General features: G+C 47.9%; 1 protein-coding gene across 1 annotated transcript in view; it reads right to left on the reverse strand.

Moving 5' to 3' along the window:
- The window catches only part of ANP32A (acidic nuclear phosphoprotein 32 family member A), a 136,837-nt gene that overhangs the window by 25,357 nt on the left and 87,507 nt on the right, over positions 1–23,973 (reverse strand). The window contains exons 5-6 of the mRNA XM_085644644.1: positions 17,300–17,397; positions 16,051–16,111 (exon numbers count right to left, since the gene is read on the reverse strand). Of these exons, the coding sequence (XP_085500770.1) occupies positions 16,051–16,111; positions 17,300–17,397 (159 nt within the window). The remainder of the gene's footprint in view (positions 1–16,050; positions 16,112–17,299; positions 17,398–23,973) is intronic.

A 23,973-nucleotide genomic window follows, 5' to 3' on the forward strand; every position in this document is an offset into this window, starting at 1 on the left:
TTCAAGGATAGGCTGAACAGGCGCCATGGAAACTGAGGGATGCTTTGAAGTTTTGGCTTCGAAGTTTTGGCTCTGATGGTTTTGGAACCAAGGAATGGTTTGAGGTTTTGGTCCCCGACTCTTTCAGAACCGAGGGTTTCAAAGCAGAAGAGTGGTTTTTGGTAGATACTGAGGCAGAAGCTGTCCATTGCAGAGTCGGTTCTGAAAATTGGGAGGAGACCGATGCAAGTGCTCGATCCGAGAAGGTCGACACCGAGGATTTAAACTTTGTGTACATTTTCAGTGTCGGCCTGAAGGCGGGGCATCCGAAGTGTCTTTTCAGATCTGACTACGGCCGGATAGAGGTGGCGGTCTGGCGACCTCTATAATTGGGAAGGGTGAGTGTTTAAAGCTCTGCTTGGGTCGTGGAGCAGGGACTGGGACGGTAGTACTCATGAGAAAGGGTGTAGTCTATATCCTCCACCACATCGGAACCAGAGATTTTTTTCACAGAGAAGGCCCCTTCTCCTTCTTCCTCAGAAGGCTCCTCTTGGACGTGCTCATCCCCAAAAATGTCTGGATGGTCGTCTTTGCTTCAATGAGACACCACTAGCCGGAAAGCCCTTCGATCTCTGAGACTCTTTTTAGAATGGAAAAACTTGCAGGCGGCGCAGTCCGTCTCACGGTAGCCGGGTGAAAGGCAGAGGTAGCACACTGAGTGTAGGTCAGTGTGGGGATATTTAGAGTGGCATTGCGCGCAAAACCGAAAAGGTGTTTTTTCAATCAGGAACACATCTTTGACCGACTGCGCGTGTAAGACAGTAGGTGCGAGATGGGAAACACCCTGAAGGGCGATCGGTCGGTGCCCATACCAACTACGTTTTAAAGCGGCGCAGTGATAGAAAAGCACAATCAAAACAGACTATATCGTCAAAGACAGGATAGGGCCGAAGACATGTACTGAACGGAGTTCAACACACGAGAGAGGCACATACGTCCTGCCCAGACGGCGGAGCAAAAATAATCATTTTTGCAGAATATGTGTTAGTTACCCGAAACTAATGGTACAGCATGCCGACAATTGAATATATGCCACCTGGTTTCAAACTCAGATAGAATTTTTTTTGTAACAGTCACTAACCTGGAGCGCTGCGAGATAATATCCCCTCCGAGTAATTCCTTGGAGTAAAGCAGAATTGCACTAATTGAACAGATTATTATGAAGAAGCAAACAACACTAATGATAAAAGTTTTAGATGGGGATTATCCTTAAAATCTTGCTGAAAAAGGTTGAATTGCCCTTGGAAGACTTTGCTACAACCTAGAGAAAGAGCAAGAGAGATGACTCCATGGAACCAGTAGTATGTGTAAGGAGTAGTTTCTTTTCTGTAACTCCAGTTCTGTAGTAGGGGTATCTCTGTTATAGTCATAATCTAGTGAATAGTCCCGCCCATGTGCGTGGACCCCGGAGCAATAAAAATAATCTCTTAAGTTGTCAAGCCATGCAGACCTGCATCTACACTTAAGAGAGAATTTCAAAGACAGATAATGCAGCCTATATCCACAGGCTACACTGTCCAGTACTTCAACTAGAAAAATTCCACCAACAACCACCAACAGCACTGCCTGCCCAGCTTTTTCCACAGAGAAAAACCTGCCTCTTCCAGAAAAAGCCTCTGGAATGATAGAGAGGAAGGAATGGACAGACAAGCCCCATAGGCTGCCATTATGTGGCTCAGAACAGGATACTGTGCCTTTAAGAAAACTTTCCAGAACTTTTCCAGTATCCCAGAATGCACAGCAGGTCACTTTTACTTTCAGTTCTTTTTGAAGGCGTAGCACACCAGACCTGTAGCATTCCTTATATTAACATTCATCTCTCCACCGGGGAGGAGGGCGGGCGCTTATGACTATAACAGAGATACCCCTACTACAGAACTGGAGTTACAGAAAAGATACTACTCCTTCTGTAGTAGGGGATCTCTGTGTATAGTCATAATCTAGTGAATAGAATGGCAAGGCCATCCCCACACAAAAACGGCGGTGGAGAAGATTACAAAATAATACCACTACTGTGCGAACAAATTTCGCAGCGAAGCCTGCCCAACCTGAGCATCTGCCCTGGCATCCGTGTCCAGACAGTAATGCGCAGCAAAGGTATGGACCGACTTCCAAGTGGCCGCCTTGCAGATTTCTGCAATCGGAACATTACGCAGCAAAGCAGTCGTGGCAGCTTTGCCCCTGGTGGAATGAGCCTTAGGTTTACCCCCTAAGGTCTTATTAGCCTTTTGGTAACACAACTGTATACAGGACACAATCCACCGAGAGATGGACTGTTTGGAGGTAGCAAGACCGGTCCTGACTGATCCATAATTGATAAACAATTGGTCTGACCTACGAATATCTTTGGTCTTATCAAGATAAAACTTCAACACCCTCCTAACGTCCAGGGAATGCAGAGTCCTTTCCGCTGGAGAAGAAGGATTCTGAAAAAACGTAGGTAAAGTTATGGTCTGGTTGACATGAAAATCAGATATAACCTTAGGAAGAAATTTAGGGTGAGTACGCATAACAACCTTAGCAGCATGAAATACAGTATAAGGTTCTCGGCAACACAACGCCTGAAGTTCACTCACCCTGCGGGCCGATGTAATGGCCACTAGGAACTCCGCCTTCCAGGACAGGTGCTGCAACGAAGCCTTGTGAATAGGTTCAAAAGGCTCCCTCATCAATCTGGACAGCACCACATTCAATTCCCATGAAGGCAAGGGAAGTCTGACAGGAGGGAACACCTTCTTCAAGCCTTCCAAAAAATCCTTGACCACAGGGATCTGAAAGAAGGAAGTCTGTGAAGGGCATTTCCTGTAAGCAGTCAAAGCAGCGAGATGAACCTTAATGGAGTGGAAATTAAGGCCAGACTGCGCCAAATGTAAAAGATATGGAAGGATGACATCTTCCTTACAGGTCGTCGGGTCAAAGTTCTTGGATTTGCACCAGATGCAGAATCTCTTCCACTTGTAAGCATAGGAAGTCCTAGTGGAAGGACGTTTAGCCTCCTTCAGTATGTCCATAAATCTTCTGGTAGATTCAAATGGCCATATTGCACTATCTCAGGAGCCATGCCGCCAAACTCAAAGACGAGAGGTTGGGATGCACCATCCTCCCCCCGAACTTCGTGAGAAGGTCCGGCCTGCATGGCAGCCGCATGTGAGGAAGGAGAGACCGGTGAAGCAGGTCCGTGAACCACCACTGCCTGGGCCTTTCCGGGGCAATCAGGATCATCCGCGCCCCGGACTTGGACAGTTTGATGAGCACCGCCGGAATCAGGGGAATGGGTGGAAAAGCGTACAGAAAGCTGTTCGACCAGTCGATCCATAGCGCATTCCCCAGCGTCCCCTTCTGGTAGTACCTGGATGCGAAGTCTCGGCATTTGCTGTTTTCGGCGGTGGCGAACAGATCTACATCTGGAGTTCCCCACCTTGCGAAGACTTCTCCTAGTACCTCGTCGTTTATGACCCATTCGTGGTTCTCCTGAGGCAGCCTGCTCAGTGCGTCCGCCTGAACATTCTGCACCCCCGGCAGATGCGTGGCCGTGATCATCAGTCCCCGGGCCAGAAGCCAGCGCCAGATCGCCTGCGCCTCCTGCGACAGAGTGCGCGATCTCGACCCCCCCTGCTTGTTGAGGTAATACATTGTGGTTGCATTGTCCGTCTGTATCAGCAACGAGTTGGTCTGGAAGGACGGATGGAAGGCCTTCAATGCCAAGTAAACGGCTCTGAGTTCCAGGAAATTGATGTGGTACGTAGACTCTAACAGGGACCACTTTCCTTGTAAGTCTCCGGAGTGCGCCCCAGCCTTGGAGAGACGCATCCGTCACGATACTCGTCTCGGGAATGTCCTTGTGGAAGGGATCCACCCTGAGGAGATTCTCCGCCGAACACCACCATCTCAGACTGAAGAGCATGTAGAGACAGCCGTATCTTGTCGTCCCAAGAACCTGTCCTCTGATCCCACTGATCCTCCAAGCACTCCTGCAGTGGTCTCATGTGCAGCCGTGCGTGCGGAGTGAGGAAGATACAGGCGGCCATCAACCCCAGCAGCGAAGACACCTTCCTCACTGTCGGCGACGGAGCGGCCATGAGGTCCTGAGCCTTCCGAAGGAGCGATAACCGTCTCTCCTCCGAAGGAGACACGCTTGCTGACCGTGTATCGATGGAGGCCCCCAAGTACTGTATGCACTGGCCCGGAGTCGGGACAGATTTGGACATGTTGACGTGTAACCCCAGCTTGTTTAAGAGAGTGCACGTCCTCCGGAAGTGCGCCTGCGCTTCCGAGAAAGATGAGGCCTTGATCAACCAGTCGTCCAGGTACGGGTAGACAAACACCTTGTTCCTCCGCAGGTGCGCCGCTACCACTGCCATGCACTTCGAGAAGGTCCTGGGCGCAGACTTTAGCCCGAATGGCAGTACTGTGTATTGATAATGATTGGCGCCGACTTGGAATCGCAGGAACTTCCTGTGTTTCCGTGGAATGAGCACATGGAAGTACGCGTCCTGTAGGTCTATGGCACAGAGCCAGTCTCCCCGTTGCAGCTGAGGGTAAATCTGATGCAACGATAGCATGCAAAACTTCTCTCTGCGAATCCATTTGTTTGCTTGCCGCAAATCCAGAATGGGCCTGAGCTTGTTCTTGTCCTTCTTGCGAACCAGGAAGAAACGAGAGTACAGACCTCTTCCCCTTTGAGACAGAGGTACGTCTTCCACCGCCTTTTTCCGTAACAGGATGTCTGCCTCCGCCTGGAGCTCTCGCAGTTGATACCGCGAGCTTACCGGCGGAATCGCTGGAGGCGGCCTGATGAACCGAAGACTGTATCCATTGCAAACAATATTCAGCACCCACTTGTCCTGAGTAACGTTTCTCCACTCTGCCGGAAAAAATTGAATGCTTCCCCCCAATGGAGTGGGTAACGGTTGCAGGGGAAGTAGACGCTCAGGGCCGAGACCCGGCCGGGCCCTTGGTAGCAGTGGCGGACTGCTGGCCCCCTCTACCCTTCTGGCGTTTCTGGAAGGGTTTACGGAACTGCTGCTGCTGGTGTTGCTGCTGTCCCGAGGCCTGCCCACGCCCTCTGCCCGCAGACCCGAACCGTCTCTGGAACGGGCGCTTCTTCTTTTCGGGCTTCTCCAACCCGACAGCCGTCAGGGTCTCTGCCTCCGTCTTCATGCGGGCCATTTCGTCGTCCGCATGCTGGCCGAACAGGGTTTCCCCCCGAGAAAGGCAGATTGGCCACTCTATGTTGAGCCTCCGGCTTGAGCGAGGTAAGGCGAAGCCACGCGTGACGTCGTTGGTGGACGCCATGACAGTACCCATGCGCTGCCAGCAGAGACACATCCGCTGCCGCACTGATAAACTGGTTTGAGACCAGCATCCCCTCGCGCAAAGTCTCCAAGGAGTCCTCCTTCTTGTCGCGAGGCAGCAGCTCCGCGTACTGTTGGAGAGACTCCCACAAGGCACGGTCGTAACGCCCCAACAGAGCCCCGGCACTTGCCGCCTTCATGGTGGTAGCAGCCGTCCCACAGACCTTCCTGCCCGCCGAATCTAGCCATCGGCTCTCCTTGTCGGGCGGAACTGTCGATGAAGGGGTGGTAGCATGCTGCTTCCTTGCCGCCGTCACAATGACTGAATCCGGCTTAGGGTCCATCCTCAAAAAGGTCGGGTCCGAGTCCGGGGCCCGATACTTCTTCATGAGCCGGGAGGGGGCGGATTTCGTCACCGCCGGAGTGAGGAACAACTCCATAGCGGGCTCCACCAGTCCCGGCACTAGAGGCAGCAGGGGGCGAGACAGGTGCTTCTTGTGCAGCGTCTCGAATATCACGGACATCGTAGGTGTCGGTACCGTCACCGTGATTCCCAACTTGGCTGCACCCCTCAGTAGTACCTCCTGGAAGGAGACTAGATCGTCAACCGGCGACACCCTCGTCCCGGGCGAGTCCGACAGCGTTGGTGAGAAGTCCCTGGCAGATGATCGAGTGCGTGATCTGGATCTGCGCCTCCTGTGGCGTCGCCTCGATGTTGACGACGAACGCCCACGGCTCCGCGATCTTCCTCTCTGTCCGGAGCGGGTGCGCGATCTCCTTGGCTTCGGTCTGTCCGCCGGTCTCGCCGACTTACCCTGGCGCCGCGGCCTAGGCGTTTCCTGCGGCGGCGTCGGATACCTGGGCAACGAGACCGATCGTGTCGGAACCGCTAGTGGGCCCGAAGGCCTGCGAGGCGGAATAGCAGGAGCAGGAGGAGGAGGAGGAGAAGGAGGAGGCGGCGGTGGTGGTGGTGATGGCAGTGGCGGAGGAGGAGGTGGCGTATACACCACCGAGTACCCCGAGCCTGGGGACTCCGTCGAGGGACTCCTGGTGTCCGGGCGCCCCCTGCGCCTCCTCGACGTCGATGAATCCCTCTTTGACGTCGATCGCCTCCTTGACGTCGATCGCCTCCTTGACGTCGATCGCCTCCTTGACGTCGAACGCCGCTTCGACGGCAAATGCCGCTTCGACGGCGAACGGCGCCTCAATGGCGAACGCCGCCTCGCCGGCAAGTGCCTCGACGGCGACCGTCTCCTCTTCGCCAACGGCGACAGGCGACCTCCCCTCGACGGTGAGCGACGACGCCGGGCCTGATCTCTACGTCGATGACTCGACGGCGAAGTTGACGGTGTCGACGAAGACGATGCCGAAGTCGGTGGCCTTGTCAGCTACCTCGACGTTGAACGTCGACGTCGCTTCTCCCCAGAGCCCTGGGGAGAAGGTGAACAGACCGTAGTCATCCCTCTCAACGCCTTAGTCGACGTCATCGACGTCGTGGAGAATGGGGGCGTTTGCCGGTCTTCCTGCCCCTGGGGAGCCCCCCAGAGGCCTCAGCATGGGCAGAATCAGCTCCTCCTGACCCACCTTGTGCCTTCAGCCTTCTGTCCTCCAGGACTTGAGCCTGATCTTCATTCTTTCTCTCAGGGTCCTGGCTGAGAACGAGTGGCAGATCTCACACTCTTCCGGCACATGGGACTGGGGAAGGCAGACGATACACACCCTGTGTGGGTCTGACTTAGCCTTCTTCCTATCGCACTCCGGGCACTTGTCAAACAAGCCAGGCATGTTGACAACACCAGAAGGAAGTTCCCAACACTAAAACTTGAAAAATTACAAAAATCACCAATAAACCCTTGATAAGGGAGAGCTCAATGCTCCAGGGTCCTGCTAGCAGGAGCCGGAAAAAAGAACTGAAAGTAAAAGGGACCTGCTGTGCATTCTGGGATACTGGAAAAGTTCTGGAAAGTTTTCTTAAAGGCACAGTATCCTGTTCTGAGCCACATAATGGCAGCCTATGGGGCTTGTCTGTCCATTCCTTCCTCTCTATCATTCCAGAGGCTTTTTCTGGAAGAGGCAGGTTTTTCTCTGTGGAAAAAGCTGGGCAGGCAGTGCTGTTGGTGGTTGTTGGTGGAATTTTTCTAGTTGAAGTACTGGACAGTGTAGCCTGTGGATATAGGCTGCATTATCTGTCTATGAAATTCTCTCTTAAGTGTAGATGCAGGTCTGCATGGCTTGACAATTTAAGAGATTATTTTTATTGCTCCGGGGTCCACGCACATGGGCGGGACTATTCACTAGATTATGACTATACACAGAGATCCCCTACTACAGAAACACATTTACTCCTAGAAGTAACACTAGAAAAGATATCGAAGCAAAATTGACACATTCTTTTAGAATTGAGTTCTAATCTACCACACTGCCTTCACGCACATCAGAAACAAAGGATTTTGTGGTACATGCCCACATAGATAAGACACCTGTTTTTCACATACTACCCACCAGGGTCTTCCATCAGTCCAAAGGAACTTTAATTGTGGCAAGTAATAGACCTGCAGGCTCACAACCAGTACCATACCTTTTGAATTTGAGAGACACCAAAATACATTGTCTTTATTCTCAAATTCTAACATGTAATTAATGCTACTTAATGTCCTTGCCCAGTCTGTATGTGGGACAAACAGTGGAAATAGTAAAACAACGCATCTGTCAACACAGGAACTACATCCGATACAGAGGGAACACAGCGCCATTGTTAGGATACTAATAAGCTGTGGCCACTTAGAAGATGCCTTTCAGTAAAAAGTAATTGAAGTGTTCAAGTAAGATATATAATGGGGAAACTTGCATCAGTTATTATTCAACTATTAGTGTAGAGTAATGGACCCAAAGAGGGTTGTTATTTGCATCACAGAGTTTAGGTTTGACGACCAGCTCTTTGTGAGGTACACAGGCAGCAAAAAGTGCACCTCCTCCTCTTTGGTGGGGTAAAGGGTAAAAAAGTGGGAAGGGTAATGAATGGCTCCAGATGGAAAGAGAAAGATGGGAGAGGATAAATCCTTACGGCTAGAGCGGTCAACCTCGAAGATGGAGAACCAGGTTCGAGTCTCGGCACCGACGCTAAACACCCTGTGATTCTGGACAAATCACTTCATCTCCCTGTGCCTACCAAAAATACATGTGTTCATCTGTAACGAAACTGGTGCTCATGTAAAGTTGCCCTATGTATCGGATCTAGTTTGCGCTATATCAAATTAAAAACAAAAGAAAGTCGATTTAGTTCTGAGGAATAGTGTGTATATGGGGAGACTCTGTGCTTGCAACTCAATGAAGGGACTCGCCCAAGTATTGGCCGCCAGAAGGAAAGAGTTATTTACATCTACTGTTGGGTTTGTGCATTATAAAAACTTTTTCTTCAAAGAAGTTTCAAGTAACAGGATGTGCAGTGACACCTCTCTTAGTCCACATTACGCATGGTCACAAACTCCATCCTAGATTGTTTCCCGCTCAGTGGTTGAGTAGTGAGTGTAGAGTAAGGCTACTACAATGAGCAGTGTGCTTTGTAAGTTGTTAAAGAAGTAAAGAAGTGAATACAAAATATGTGCAATCATTGGCAGCTTCTTGGGAGAATGGTGGGTACTTGTGGATTTACAGCACTATCCACTACAAAGAGATGCTTACAGAGCAAGTAACATTTTCTCTACGTAGCATGTGTGACTGTTGATACACATGATCTGTATCAACTGCAAGGATTGTGTTATTTAGCCTGTAAGCATCTGTTTATCTCATGTAGTGCTGTAGATTACATTTTTTGCATACTCCCGCCATATAGTGTTGGGCTTGGATTGTTACAACTTGCTTTTATTAGAAGAATTCTTTTGAGCTACAATGTAGCGGTAACTCCTCGTCTAGTTGTGAATGTGCATGGGCACCAACTCTTTTGTTTGATTGTATTCCACACAGCAGGTGGAAAACAAGTATAGTACAGTGACAATGCGTGTCATGTAAGTAAATGTGTAGGTTGACGATATCTGTAGCAAACACTGGCTTTCAGGGAGGTGGGTGAGCACATGTGCATCTACAGCACTATATGCGATTAACAGATGCTTGATGGAAAGTAACATAATCGGTTCGTAGCATGTGTGGCTGTAGATACACATGCTCCACATCGACTGTAAAGCAGTACTCCCCAGAACAGTGCCTAGCCAGTGGATGGTGTAGAGGTCTGAAACAGTTTCATCAGGACAGTTTGACCAACTCTAGCTTTTGTTTTGCAAGAAGTTTCACAGGATAACGTTTTGAGGTGTGTGGAGTTGACCCTGTTGCAGCTTTACAGATGTCAGCTATGAATATGCTCTGAAGCAAGGCCATTTGTGGTGCCCTGTTTGCCGGTGGAGTGAGGTCTGGGGAGGGCAGCAGGTAGGGTTTCTTTTGGCTTTAACTTAGCAGGTTTGGATGTATTTGACAATCAACCTGGCACGCCTACCTCCAATATTGAATTACTTTTATGGGCTTTGGTAAGGCAACTAAAAGCTGTTGTGTTTTACAGAAGGACTTGGCCCCATCTATGTAATACATAAGAGCATGCTTGACATTAAGTGTGTGTGGTGCGCTCTCTCTGATACCCAGGCAGGCTGGGGAAAGATGTTTGGTTAAGGTAAAAAGGGGATACAATATTTGGTAGGAATGTAGTATTGGTTCCATGTACAACTCTGTCACTGTGGATCTGGTCAGGCTCTTGCAATGTAAGGGCCTGTAGCTCACTAATACGCCTAAGGGACAGCATGGCCACCAGGAAGGCGACTGTCCAGCAGAGGAACTGTAAAGGGCAAGAGTGTAATGGTTCGATAGGTAGGCCATGATTCTGGTGAGGACACCTTGAGTTTCCAGACTCGGACAGGTGGCACCCTGGGTAGGATGACTCGTTTAAGGCATTTCATAAAGGCTTTAATGACAAGGATCTAGAACAGTAAGGAGTGTTGCCTGTTCAGCATTTATGCAGCGATAATGGCTAGGTGTAACAGAATCGAAGTACACGGTAGCCCTGACTTCTGCACATGCAAGAGGAAACAGATTACATCTTAGAATGTTAGTGTAATTAGGTGGTTTGAGATACAGTAGTGAACTAACTGCTTCCACTTAGCAGGATAGCAAGTGTGCATGGTGGGCGTATGCCTTTCCCCTAGTAAGTTCATACTCTCTAAAGTCAAGGCAAGCAAACTCCAGGACAAAGGGAGCCAAATCGCTAGGTTGAGCTGCATGGGGTCCGGGTGTCTAACACTGTCTTGGTTTTGTGTGAGAAGGTCCAGCCTGTTGGGGAGCTTCCTGTGTGGAGCAATAGATATCGCTTAAAGGGTTTAGAACCATGGTTGTCTGTCCCACGCCAGTCATCTGAGATGAGATCGGATGTTTGCCACAGTTTCCTCACTAGGTACCGGAAAATTGGGAGAGGAAGAAAAGCATAGACTAAGTTCCCTGACCGGTTCATCCACAGAGCATTATCCATGGACTGGGGCAGTGGAAACCTGGGAGGCGAAGTTTGGGCATTTTGTGTTTTTGCAAGTGGCGAAGAGGTCGATCTCTGGGACCCTCCACCTACGGGAGTAGGAGTTGTCAGTGGAGTTCCCCCTCGTGTATTGGTTGCTGCGCTCTGCTGAGGAGATCTGCAAAGTCATTGTCTAATTCTGGGAAGTACAGTGTTAGGTGTATTCTGTGGTGAATCGCCCAATGGAAAATCCACTTCGTCAATGCTGTCAGCTAGGGGGAATATGTGCGGCCCTATTTGTGGAGACAGTACACAACAGTCTGTTCGTACGAGGCCTACTTTACCTTGAATGACCCGGAAAAATTATTTGACGGCTAGCTGAATGGCTAAAAGTTCCAAATGGTTGATTTGGAGACTTCGTTGATGGTCAACAGGTTCTGGACTGTCATGTTGTGGAGGTGAGCCCCATCACCCAAAGCAAGAGAGTTATGCGTACGCAGTAATGGTCACCTGAGGAATGGGGTCCATGAAAGGCAGGCCCGCAACAGGTTGCTACAATTCCACCACTGCAAAGAGTGTATGGTGCTAGCCCTTTTCAACACTGGAGTTTACCAACCCAACGACCATGCTTGTGACCATTGTGCCGGTGCTTGTGGTCCTGAACAGCCAATTGTCTAGATAAGGGAAGGCACAAGATCCTTGGGGTTGTGATGACTCCAAAGGGCAACACTTTGAATTGGTAGTGCTGGCAACTTACCATGAAGCAGAAGTAGTGCCAGATGAATGGGTATGTCAAAGGTCTAACATGGTCACGAAATTGATTGCTGCAGCAGGAGAATCCTGCAGGGTAGTCATATGGAAATGTTCCAAGAGGATGTATCTGTTGATTGGCTTGAGGGAACCATCCTTCCTAGCTATGAGAAAGTAGAGAGAGTAAATGTCTCTGCCCCTGTGTTTTAGGAGCACTGGCTCTATTGCTCCCTCGAGAAGGAGCACCTGACTCTCCTCCTACAGTAAACAAAGGTGCTCTGGGCTGAGGGTGTTCTGGGCAGAGTGGGGTGTTTAGTGGGGTTTACAGGAGTTCCAAACAATATCTGTGCTGGATGACTGATAGAACCCACTGGTCTGAAGTGAAGGCCTCCCAATGAAGAGTCTCCTCCCAATAGGTGCTGTGTGACAAATCAGTGCTTGGAGAAAGAGGCTCCCTTACCGGGCGTGCCTTTACCTCTGCCTTTGATGGAACTGCTGCTCTGAAAGGTGCCCCGTGTGTATCCTCCACCCTCTTGCTGGTGGCAGGCCTGCTGCTGCCTTTGGTACAACTGGGTCCAGTCAGGAGAGATGGCCTTGGAACTCCTCCTTTTGTGGCTTCCGAAAGGAGCCCCTAGCAGCAGAGATCTGGCGAGCACCCATAGCATTGCCCAGGTCAGTGCCCTTTTTGATCTCACGCATCTCATCATCCTACGGCCAAATAAGTGCTTTCTGTCGAACAGCAAGTTGATAATATGCCTCTGGACTTCCGGCTTGAAGCTAGTTATATAGAGCCAGGAGTGCCGCCTAAATATGAATGAAGAATTTACTTTCCTGGCTTTGGTGTCAGTTGCGTCGAGAGCACACCATATGGTGGCGCTAGAAATGATTTTGCCCTGTGAGACCAACTCCTCCCCCAGTGTTCTGAATTCCCCAGGGAGTGGCTGCAGAAGACCCTCCATCTCCTCACATTGGGCACTATCGTAGCATGACAGGAGATGGGTGTAGTTGGCTGGGGTGGGTGGGGTTGGCGGTGGGGGTGTTAGCCAGAGGAGAAGCCTTGACTCCTTTTAGGCAGTGCAGGCTCAAAAGCATCCTCTGGTGCTGGCATGTCCTCCAAAAGCAGGCTCCTTTTCTTGGGCCAAGTTTCTGCGGTGCCTAAAGAGATCTTCCCTGTATGAGGACGGATGATATCAGTCCTTTCCTCTTGTCAATTTCCTCCTGAAGTCTCTGGAGGATGGATCGGACAGAATCCTCAGTCAGCCATGGAAGAATGTTTTGGAGCCGACAGGCTTCTTTGGCTCAAATACCAAGGGGGGTCCAAACTCTTAGGCTGCTCCGGTGCGTTGCTTTGGTGCCTACCTACCTGGGCAATAGGGGACAGCTGAGGACCTGTAGGCGACAGCGGCTTATGCATGGGGCTCGACTCCCTGGAGGGCAGTGCTCTGCTCAGCATGCAGCTTGGAGCGAGGTTTGGGTGCTTTGGCTTCATCATACTCACAGCTATCGGCGTCAAGTTTGTGTGAAGTGTCAAGCGAAGTAGATGGAACGTCTTTTTCCTCTGACTCAGAGGAGCCAGTCGATGACCTCTGGACTACGCTGGTGGGAGGGTACGTCTAAAGACCCTGCATCCTCCTACTCCTCAACTCTAAGGGGGCTGGCTTTGCCAAAGATGTACAGTGACTCTTCAGTGGACTGTCTCATCCTGATGTGGGCCAAGGGTCTATATCTCCTTGGCTAAGGGTCTTCTTGCAGCAGAAGGCCAAGCAGAAGGTGCAGATGGTGTTGTCAAAGGAGAGACAGATTATATATCTTGTGGGGTCGGTCCAGGTGTATTTCGCGTGGCATTGAAGGCATTTCCAGAAGGGCGTCTGTTCCATCACCCTCTTCATTCTCCAGAGTCGACAATGGGAGATCTGTGGGCCCCAAGAGTCTCCAAAGGACGATGAGGGAGCGGAAAGGGATATCTGGTGGCAGAAAAGTTCTTCTTGGTGATGGAAGTGGCAGAGTCGACCATGTGGGTCTGAAGAAATGAGCTTTGAGCCAAGGAGCACCGTCAAACAAGTCCGAATATGATGGTGGAGAAAACCAATGTAACAGTCGGTACCCGTTCGTATTACCAACGAAGGCAGGAACCACATGGTACAGTGTAACTCGAAAGACTTCTTTGAACAGAAACAAATTTTAACAGGCTCAAGCCCACCATAAGATAGCAGGACTTTGCAGAGCATGTGTATATGCAGCCATACATGCTACGAACATCACAAATATACATAAACTATTTTGTTACTAAATAAGTTTGTATTCCTGGTAATCAAAGCAAATACAGAGAATGTTGCAATACTGATAAAAGTAGGTGCAGGTGATTGGTGAGTAAAGTGAATATGAACAGTAATGACATATAAGAAACCTGACAATAATGTAAATACAGGCCCTGTGCCTCTACACATTCAATGTTCAACCAATAAAATGGGCATGTCTAAGTTTGGACCCTGGTATTTATTTGATTAGAGGGCCTTCATCAGGACAAGTAATGATAATTTCCTCAAACCTGCTAGAGAATTATTGCTTGTTTATACTCTAGTCCCACTTACAGTAATGGATTGTCCAAAAAAAAAAAAATGTTTTCTTTAGATTTCATCATGAATCATCCCTACGATCAAACAAGCGTTGCCTTTGATTTACAAAAACACGTTCAGACATCATAAAGCATAAATAAGGCTGAAGTTTGCGTGCTCTATAAGTGTCGCCAAAAACATTTTATGCATTACCTATTATTATATTATATTTTTTGAGGCTCACTTGAAAAGAGTTTTTATTTCTGACAAAGAACTGTTAATTGAAACTAGTAAGTGAAATGCTGGATTATACAGCTTCTGTAGAAAAAAATGCTTTACTTTGCAATTAAGAATTTTTGAAAAAAATTACTATAAGAAAATTCTTTCAATAAAAGGCATATATTACTGAAGCTGTTTTGTGTGAAGTGCCTCTAACAATGAGCACTGACTGTCCTTAGAATGTCGACTACACAATGTATAACGCAAAACGTTTGCAAGGTGCCTCGGGCTGTCATTATGGTGATGACCCATATTTCACTGGACCAAAAAAGCACCCAAAGATGTAATGAATGTGCTGTATTGCTAATGCGCTTTCCTACCCCTTGTGAAGACAAATTTGTGCATACATACGTGGGAGCACACCCACACAAACACTATTTCCTACTTTGTTTTAGTTCTATAATTTGTTTTCCTCATTTAAAAACACAGACATTGCCCCCAATAGGCATTTTCTTAACCCCTTCAGTGCCCGCCCCTTTCCCCGCCCAGTGCCGGCCGTTGCATTAGCGGGCGGGGTCTATGACGAGCTGGACTCGTCATGGGCACAGCGCCACCGCGGCCCATGACGAGTCCAGCTCGTCATGGGCACTGAAGGGGTTAAGGAGACTTTTTTCTTTTAAACAGATTTTCCATTCAAGTGTGTCCTGCGATCCTGTACATAAAGACAGATATTCTCATGTTCAACAATATCATAGAGGACTTCATCACAGAAAATGTATAATTCAGGAAGACACTCAGTAATTTTGCCCTTTTGTGTCCCAATTTCGTGAACACTATTTCTATTTATGTATGAACACCAATAACATTTCGACAAGAAATGCTGTTGAAAAGAACAGCATCCAAAAGTACACAAGTCATTAGCAGATTTGGTGAGTAAATGTAGATTGTGTAGGGACTGAATGAATGGTAAGTGATGCTGGAACAGTTAAAACCATTACAAAACATTTCACAATTTTAAATATTTATGTTGTAGACAGTATAGTGGAAAGGTTGTAGTGGAGCGTGGATAGTTCACTTCTTATGAGATGGCATGTTTCTTCAAGGCAGTCATGTAATAGTTTAGCAGCGAGTTTGAGTGCAACTCAAAGGTAAGGAAGAACATGTTAGATTTTCCGGAAGGTGTGAAATCTGAATGCCACACACAGTAGACGCGACAAGGAGGTTTTGGCTGGCTGATTGTCGGTTAGGAGTTAGTGGGGTAATAAGCGGTGTGGATATGTAGTTTGTTGCAGTGTTTTTTTGGCTTTGAAGAACAAGATTATGCTGCTAGCCAGCTAATTTGACGACTGTAGTCTGACATAGGAGTGCTTGTGAAGATGAAATAGGGAAGACTAAAAAGTGGTCACACAACACACAAAATACCAAATGGACATTAATGTGAAATCTTGTGTACAGTGGTGTTTGTGCTCCCAGAACATTGAAACGCATTCTGAACTTCACAAATTTGCCTGGATTAAAGCTGATTTGGAAAATAAGGCTAGATATTGTATTGCAGTACTTGTTTTAATTACAAGCAGGTTTGCCAGTCCTATGGAACTAGTATCCAACCCACCTCTTAACACTTCATAATTTGAGGGCTGAAACTGATTAAGAACCAATGCAAATACCCAGAAGAAGCAGGGCAGAATGAAAGTGAACACAAACATACCAGCTTCGTCCTCATCTTCATCTTCGTCTATTTCACCATCTTTGAGATCCTCATCATCTTCCTATTAGGGAAAAAAGCACAAGAGACTGTAAAAAAGAAATGCCCTACAAAATGTGTGCAGCATAAATTTAGCATAGGAATTTAGCCACATCATTATACTTGGCAATGATTCCTACTAAAGGTCTAAGGAAGACACTAAATAAGCAAACCAAATGGTAACTAATGCAATTATTGGCAACAAAGAAAAATTTAGAATGTGTCTAACCCACACTAGCATCCAATGAATATATCCACTTTCAGCTTAAGAACGAGTTTCTCACAATAATAAGAAATCAGCAATCACTAAAATATCTTGATGCAAGTAATGTGCTAGCCACGCCCCATTTACCCTACTCAAGAGGATTTCATTTTAAAAAGCCCACACTATAAACATTCTCTTCACAGCACTTGTTGGAATATCAGGAGTAGATGTGGTGCTAGTGAAATATACTAGGCTGGAAGCGCTGAGAACGGAAGACCTTTACAACAATGTATTGTACCTGGAATAAATGCCAACTCAAATTTCCCACCAAGATAAGTTTCTCCGTTTGCCTTCAGATTGATCACAGTGCTTATAAGAGCCAGCTTCTCATACAGCCCATAATTCTCACTCTTATCTCCATGTGCACCCTTCATATTGCCCCTCCGTTTGGCATACTACTTAGCAATTCCAGATTCTCACTTTGCTTACCTGGGAAAACTCTCCACACTGCCCATGAGCACAAGTCTGTAACTGTCCACCCATGAGAACATCTCATTGCGAACCAGATTTTTGCACCGCTCATCAAATTCTCACAGTGCATGCCTGTTTGTCACACATCCCACTAGTGCCGTTCCTTACAGAACACATTACCATACAACAACCCTACTAAAGACGATGAGAGGGGAACTCCAACCCTATGCTAATTTAATCCTTAGCCTCATTAGAGACAGCTAACATAGGTGCCAAGTAATGGTGTGGTATGGGAATGTTCAGACTGATTAAACGTGCAACTATGAAAGACAAGGTTTCAGAGAATGACAGTGACTGAAAGAAATCAATCATGGAAGAAGAGAGATGCCTCATTCGTTTTCATCGACTCAGCACATTGGCCACAGCAGGTTCATAACGTCTGCATACAGAGTGGACTGCCATGACACGTGGCTATGCCAGCTCCACCACCAGTAACATTGTACATGCACAATGAAAATATCACTAGTCAATACATACCTCTTCTTCCCCACTCACTTCTTCTTCTTCTGCCTCTTCATCCTCATCGTCGTCATCATCATCTTCACCTGGCGGTAGGTCTTCATCGTACTCTTCTTCTGTAGAAGCAATAAAAATAATAAGGGCCTGTTGGACCTAAGATCCGGGGGTAGCTTGGCTCAAGTGGGAAGGCCTATACTCGTTAACATGCTGTGCTTGCGTCACACTCATTTCACACTCCAGCGCACCACCACTAAAAAAAAAAAAAAGGGACACTACACCGATGAGTGTTAAAGATTACCAGAAGTCTTTATCTTATCTTTTCAACTGTGGTTAAACATATTCATATCTCAGAAGGTAACATTTCATTACATTTAGATTGACAGTATAAATTCCCTTTGTCACTTCAGTATAGCATTGTCATACACCCCCGCTGTTGTTACAACCCAGCCCTGTGCCTCTGGAGCGCCACTTTAAATCCTCACAAACGCGCTCCCCAAAACATTTACATCCCTCTGGACATCAGTTGGTTACTCAGTCTACACAATGCTCTTTTGACAATGGACTCCCCCAACCGCTATACCTCTTGGCCCTTGTTGCTGTCGTCAATTCTTCGTCTACTACATTTAAGGCTAAGCGAGAGGTTTACTCTATTACTGGCCTTCAGCTGGTGACCTCTAGGCCATGTACACGTAACTTTCTTTAACACTAGTCAATAATGAACTACATTTTAGGCATTGCTCCTGAACTCTTACGGCTTCTAGAAGTTAACTGCTATGTCAAACACTTTACTTCAGCTTCATAGTACATAGGCTTCAATCTCACAGATGTCTGGGTCAGTGTACCCGTTTTATTACTCTAGAACCTGGCTTCCCAGGGACCAATCGGGCATAATCAGGACATTAACTGTCCGTAGCTGCGTGCTTTCCTGGACTCTCTTCCCCCCTTCCTCCAAAGCCCAGCTTACTGTGCAGTCCCGGTGTCCTCCGCTCCAGAAGTCCAGCCGGAACTGGAGCGGACTACCCCTTTCTTTGTAAATGACAGGGCTCTCTTTGCCGGCGAGGTGTTCTCTTCAACGGGGAGGAGGGTGAAAATCTTGGCACTCCCACCGATCCCCTCCCCCGAGGAATACCCTGCTGGTGGATCCCCTCCGGTAATGGAAGCCTCGCTCGGGCACTCCCCACAGATCTGAGCCTCCCACCTCAGCGGCCTCTTGTCAGCCGGGCACTGTCTCGAATTAACTCTGTGCCTAGGGAGATACGCGCTCACCGCCTTCAGAAGTAGTGCGGCCTGCTGGGGCACGGCCTTCCACAACTACAGGCAACGGAGGGCGGCGCTTCGGCCCCTTTCCATGTGACCTGAGGACGGCGGCCTCCAGGCCTGTCACGCCCCCCCCCCCTTCCTTCCTGCGGCGACTCTCCTCACCCGATCAGCGGCGTCGCTGGCTCCCCAGCCCCTCACCTTCACAGGACTCTGGACAACGGCGAGTCAACTCCAGGGGACCAGATGCCACCCTCCGATCATTGGGTGACGGTGGTGCTCGTTCCAGGTAGGGACTCGTAGATGGAATAGAAAAGGGGGGGGGGCTGAACTTAAGGATGCCAGGAACTCTCCAGTACAGCCGACTGGGATGACAAAGCCCTCCTAGCTACGGGGCACGATCATCTCCTCCTCAGTCAGGGGTGATGGATAATCGCCACGGCCAGTCTAATTCCACATCTCCGGCAAAGAAGGGATGAGGGGGAGGTAGTCCCAGACAGCGATCCTGGACCTCTTTCAGGGATACCGGATACCTGTGAGACCCCAGGGTAACGCCGTTCCACAAAGTCACTGGCTGCGTTCAGGGACCGGTCAGAAGGATAGGGGTGGTGTCAACAGGTTTGGGAAGCTGTGCAGACCCTTAGACCTGTCCCTTCCCTAACTAGCGCAACCACCTCCTCACCCAAGTGCCTTACTCCTGATTACCACACAGCTCAACTCCGTCCTAAAATGGTCGCCCTCCCCTCACCTCTATTTATCACCTGGGGCCTGACTGGCCAGAGTGGCCCAGAAGGTTCCGGAACCTCCCATGGCAGTCTATGGCCCAGGTGCTGAGGTGACAGGTGGTGCCACCATTTTATGAGACAAACCTCCCTCTTCCTATTTCCTCATTGAAGCACCTTGCGCCTCTCCCTCAATTAGTAAGGATGAGGCGCCCAGAGCCTCTACATCAACACCAAAAGTAGTTAGTGGACAGGAAAAAAAAAATGAGAAGGGAAAGGGAAAAAAGATAATATGAGGAGGGAACTGCCAAAGGGCTGACAGGTCTAACAGGGCCAACAGGGCCATTCACAGACCGTGGAAGGAGGGGTGGATATTGGCCATTTTCAAGTTTAAATACCAAACTCAAGAACTTGTACAGGAACATGTGAAATACTATAAGCAATCCCCTTCAGAAGTTGTAGGGAGAGGTGATCTCAGAGAGTGGAAGATGGCCATGGTGTGGGTAGCAAAACAGCAAACTTTACTAAGGGGCTGTAAGAAGGAGCGATAATTGACACTTTAGAGGCTATTGCTGTAGCCAGTTTGAAAATGGTTAGAATACGTGAGTTGTTTTGTGTTGCATAGAAGATGAGGTGGATGTAACTTGAGGGTGTTTTGAAGCTAGTACTAGTTTAGGTTGGCTCTGGTGGCAAAAAAAGTAAAGTCTCAAACTACACGTACAGAAGCTAACAAAATATGAAGGAAAGGGATATGAGACGATTCCAGAACACTTAGAGAAGGGAAGGAAAATGCTACTTACCAGTATGCATCTGTTCTTGGCATGTAGAGCTGTAGATTTGTATACTTGTGCATAGATTGCCAACTGGTGTTGGGCTCGGATGTTTGCACTTTGTTCTTGTCTTGGAAGAAGTCTTTGTAGTCACGAGGTAGGTGACTCCTCCTTAGGACGATAGTGCGCATGGGCTTCGACTCCATCTCCAGATTGTTTTGCCATGGAGGGTTATGATGGAGTTAGTAAGAAATATAAAAGATGTCCATGTGTAATGTATCTAAGTAAGATAACACTGGAACAGAAAGAGGTATCCGGGGAGGCGGGTGGGCGTATACGAATCTACAGCTCTACGCGCCAAGAACTGATGCATACTGGTAAGTAGCATTTTCCGTTCGAGGCATATGAGCTGTAGATCGTATACTTGTGCATAGACTATACAGCAGTTACCTTGTTAGCGGTGGCAACCTGTATCTGTTGCAGTGGTTTGAAAAAGTGTTCTTAATACAGTCTGGCGCCCACACCAGCTTGTTGTTTTGCTTGCACATCTACACAATAGTGTTTTGTGAAAGTGTGTTGTGTAGACCAAGTTGCTGCTTTGCAGATATCATCTAGGGGAATGTTCCCTAAGAAAGCCATAGAAGCCCCTAGTTTGCGTGTGAAATGAGCTCTAGGGGGGAATGGTTAGTGTGCATTTTGGCTTTAAGATAGCATATTTGGATGCATTTAACAATCCAACTTGCAATACCCGCTTTGGAAATGGGTTGCCCTTATGAGGTGGGGAGAAAACCACAAAGAGTTGACTGGTTTTCCTAAAGGATTTTGTCCTTTCAATGTAGTGAAGTATTGCTCTTTTAACGTCTAACGTGTGAAGAGCCCGTTCTGCCACAGAGTCTGGATGTGGGAGTTCAACAGACTGGTTAAGATGGAAGGCAGAAACGACTTTAGGTAAAAGTTTTGGGTTAGGCCTAAGAACCACTTTGTTATGATGGATTTGTAAAAATTGATCTTATATGGTTAATGCCTGGAGTTCACCAACTCTTCCGCGGCATGTGATAGTTACTAGGAAGGCTACTTTCCAAGTGAGGTACTGTAGTTGTATTTGTGCAGAGGTTCAAAAGGGGAACCCATGACTAGTAAGAACAATATTTAAATTCCATACTGGAGAAGGTGGAGCTCTAGGTGGAACTATTCTTTTAAATCCTTCCATAAATGCTTTAATAGCGGGTACTCTAAATAAAGACAAGTGTTGTCTGTTTTGGAGATAAGCTGCTATTGCAGCAAGATGTAGTCTTATGGATGTATAAGCTAGGTTGTAGGTATAGGAGATAACATATGATGTTTTGAATAGGAGCATCTGGTGGATCGATTTTGTTATTTGTACAGTAAATTACAAATAGTTTTCACTTTGCGGTGTAACATGCTCTGCTGGTAGGACGTCTAGCTTCTTTAATGTTGTTTATGCAGTCTGGCAGGAGATTGAGGTAACCAAATTCTAAGACTTCAGGAGCCAAATCGCAAGATTGAGTTGATTGGAATCTGGGTGCCTTATCTCACCATGGTTCTGAGTGAGAAGCTTGGGTGAGAGGCGCAGTGTTTGATGAGAAACTACTGGGGGTTGTGAACCATGGTTGTCGGGCCCATGTTGGAGCAACAAGGATCATTGTGAAGGAAAGCTGTTTGAGCTTCCGAACCACTAATGGAATTAGTGGGAGAGGCGGAAAAGCGTAAGCAAATTTGTCTGACCAGTTCATCCATAGCGCATTGCCTTTGGACAATGGGTGTGGATACCTGGACGCGAAGCTTGGGTATTTTGTGTTTTGATGTGTGGCAAACAGATCTATTTCTGGCTGGCCCCACATGTGAAAGAATGGAAGAAGAACTTGAGGAAGAAGTTCCCATTCATGGATCTGCTGTGTTTGACGACTGAGCAGATCTGCAATCTGATTGTGTACCCCTGGGAGGTGATCTGCAAAAAGATATATGTTTTGCAGAATGGCCCATCTCCATATGCTTTGAGCTAGTTGTGAAAGATGTAGAGAGTGTGTCCCCTCCTTGTTTCTGTATGTAGTACATTGCTGTCAAGTTGTCTGTACGGACTAGGACAGCTTTGCCTCCTAGATGGAGTTGAAAGGATTTTAGAGCTAGAAGAATTGCTAGGAGTTCCAGGTAATGTATGTGGTGTTGTTTTTGCCGAGGGGTCCATATACCCTGGATGGTGTGGTTCTGAAGATGTGCTCCCCAACCGGTGAGCGATGCGTCTGCTGTTAGCACTATCTGTGGAACCGGGTCAAGGAACGGACGCCCTTTGGAAAGGTTTTGTGTGTTTCACCACTGCAGAGGGCGATGTGTGCGGCTGTCCACCAACACCAGATCTGTTAGCAGACCTTGAGCCTGGTTCCACTGACGTGCCAAACACTCCTGTAAGGGACGCATTTGGAGTCTTGCATAAGGGACGATGTGAATGCAGGAGGCCATCATCCCGATCAAGTGCATGAACACTCGAGCTGGTAATGAGTGTTGAGGCTGAAAATTGGATATTCGAGCTTGCATACTGCTTATCCTGAGAGGGTTGAGGTATGCTAAAGCTTTTGAAGTGTCTATTCTAGCACCTAGGTATTGTTGTGTGTTGGACGGTTGGAGGTGGGATTCGGTGAGATTCATCGTGAATCCCAAGTTGTGAAGCAGCTGGATTGCTTTGTGTGTGTGTTGCACACAGCTGCTGAGTGACTTGGCTTTTATGAGCCAGTCGTCCAGATAAGGGAACACGTGAATGTATTGTCTTCGTAAGTGAGCTGCTACTACTGTGAGGCACTTAGTGAAGACTCTGGGTGCTTTAGTCACTCCGAACGGAAGGACTTTGAATTGATAGTGTTGACCATCCACCACGAACCGGAAATATTTCCTGTGAGCGGGGTGAATGGGAATATGAAAGAAGGCGGCCTTTAGATCTAGAGTGGAGAGAAAGTCGCCTTGTTGAAGCAGTGGGAGCACCTGTTGGAGAGTGACCATGTGGAAGTGGTCTGACTGAATGTAGAGGTTTAACAGTCTGAGGTCCAGTATTGGCCTGAGAGAACCGTCCTTTTTTGGGATTAGAAAGTAGAGGGAGTAAACCCCTATGCCTTGATGAGGCAAGGGGACTGGTTCTATTGCAGGTTTTTGTAATAGAGAGAGAACCTCTTGTTTTAGAAGAGTCAGATGCTCTGAAGACATTGGACGTTGACTGGGAGGGATATTTGGGGGTGTAGAGGTGAGTTCCAGGCAATAACCATACTGGATAATTTGTCTTACCCACTTGTCTGTTGTGATTGTGACAGTCCAGGGAGGACCTGGCTTAGCAGTTTGGGCTGGACTGTTCCCATGAGGCACAGGGTCAAGACTGATTTGCATATGGCTGGGTTCAAACTAGAATGGCATGGTGAGCAAAGAAACGATGGATTTAGGCCCAGATCTCTGTACTGGGGTGAATGTAGACATTGTTCTGAATTCTGTTCATCAACTGTTGTTTTTGTGATCGAATTCTAGACAGGTAGGAACTGTGAGAGGCTTCCCCCGAAAGGAGTGGGATGATCGGGGGAAGTGAAGGGAAGTCACTGCTTAGTGGTAGGGGAGGTGCGGGTATTGATACCGCAACCTCTTCCCTTACCATTGTTGCCTCTGTACCCTCCACGAAAGTATCCTCTGGAGGAATTGTTTTGATTGGGGCTCTTATAGGAAGAAGGAGGATGCTCAGAGCCAATAGTTTTGGAGCCTGCACTGTAGAAGGAGCGACAAAATTAACCTCTAGGGGTTTGCAAGGCCCCCATGGCCGTCTCCGTATCCTTTTTTATCTTCTCTAAAGATGCATCTACTCTGGGTCCAAAAAGATGCTCTTGGTCAAAGGGCTGATTAGGAATAGCGGACTGCACTTCCTGCTTGGATCCGGAGATTCGGAGTCAAGTGT

Source organism: Triturus cristatus, chromosome 3_1 (genome assembly GCF_964204655.1).
Source record: "Triturus cristatus chromosome 3_1, aTriCri1.1, whole genome shotgun sequence".
NCBI classification, from domain to species: domain Eukaryota; kingdom Metazoa; phylum Chordata; class Amphibia; order Caudata; family Salamandridae; genus Triturus; species Triturus cristatus.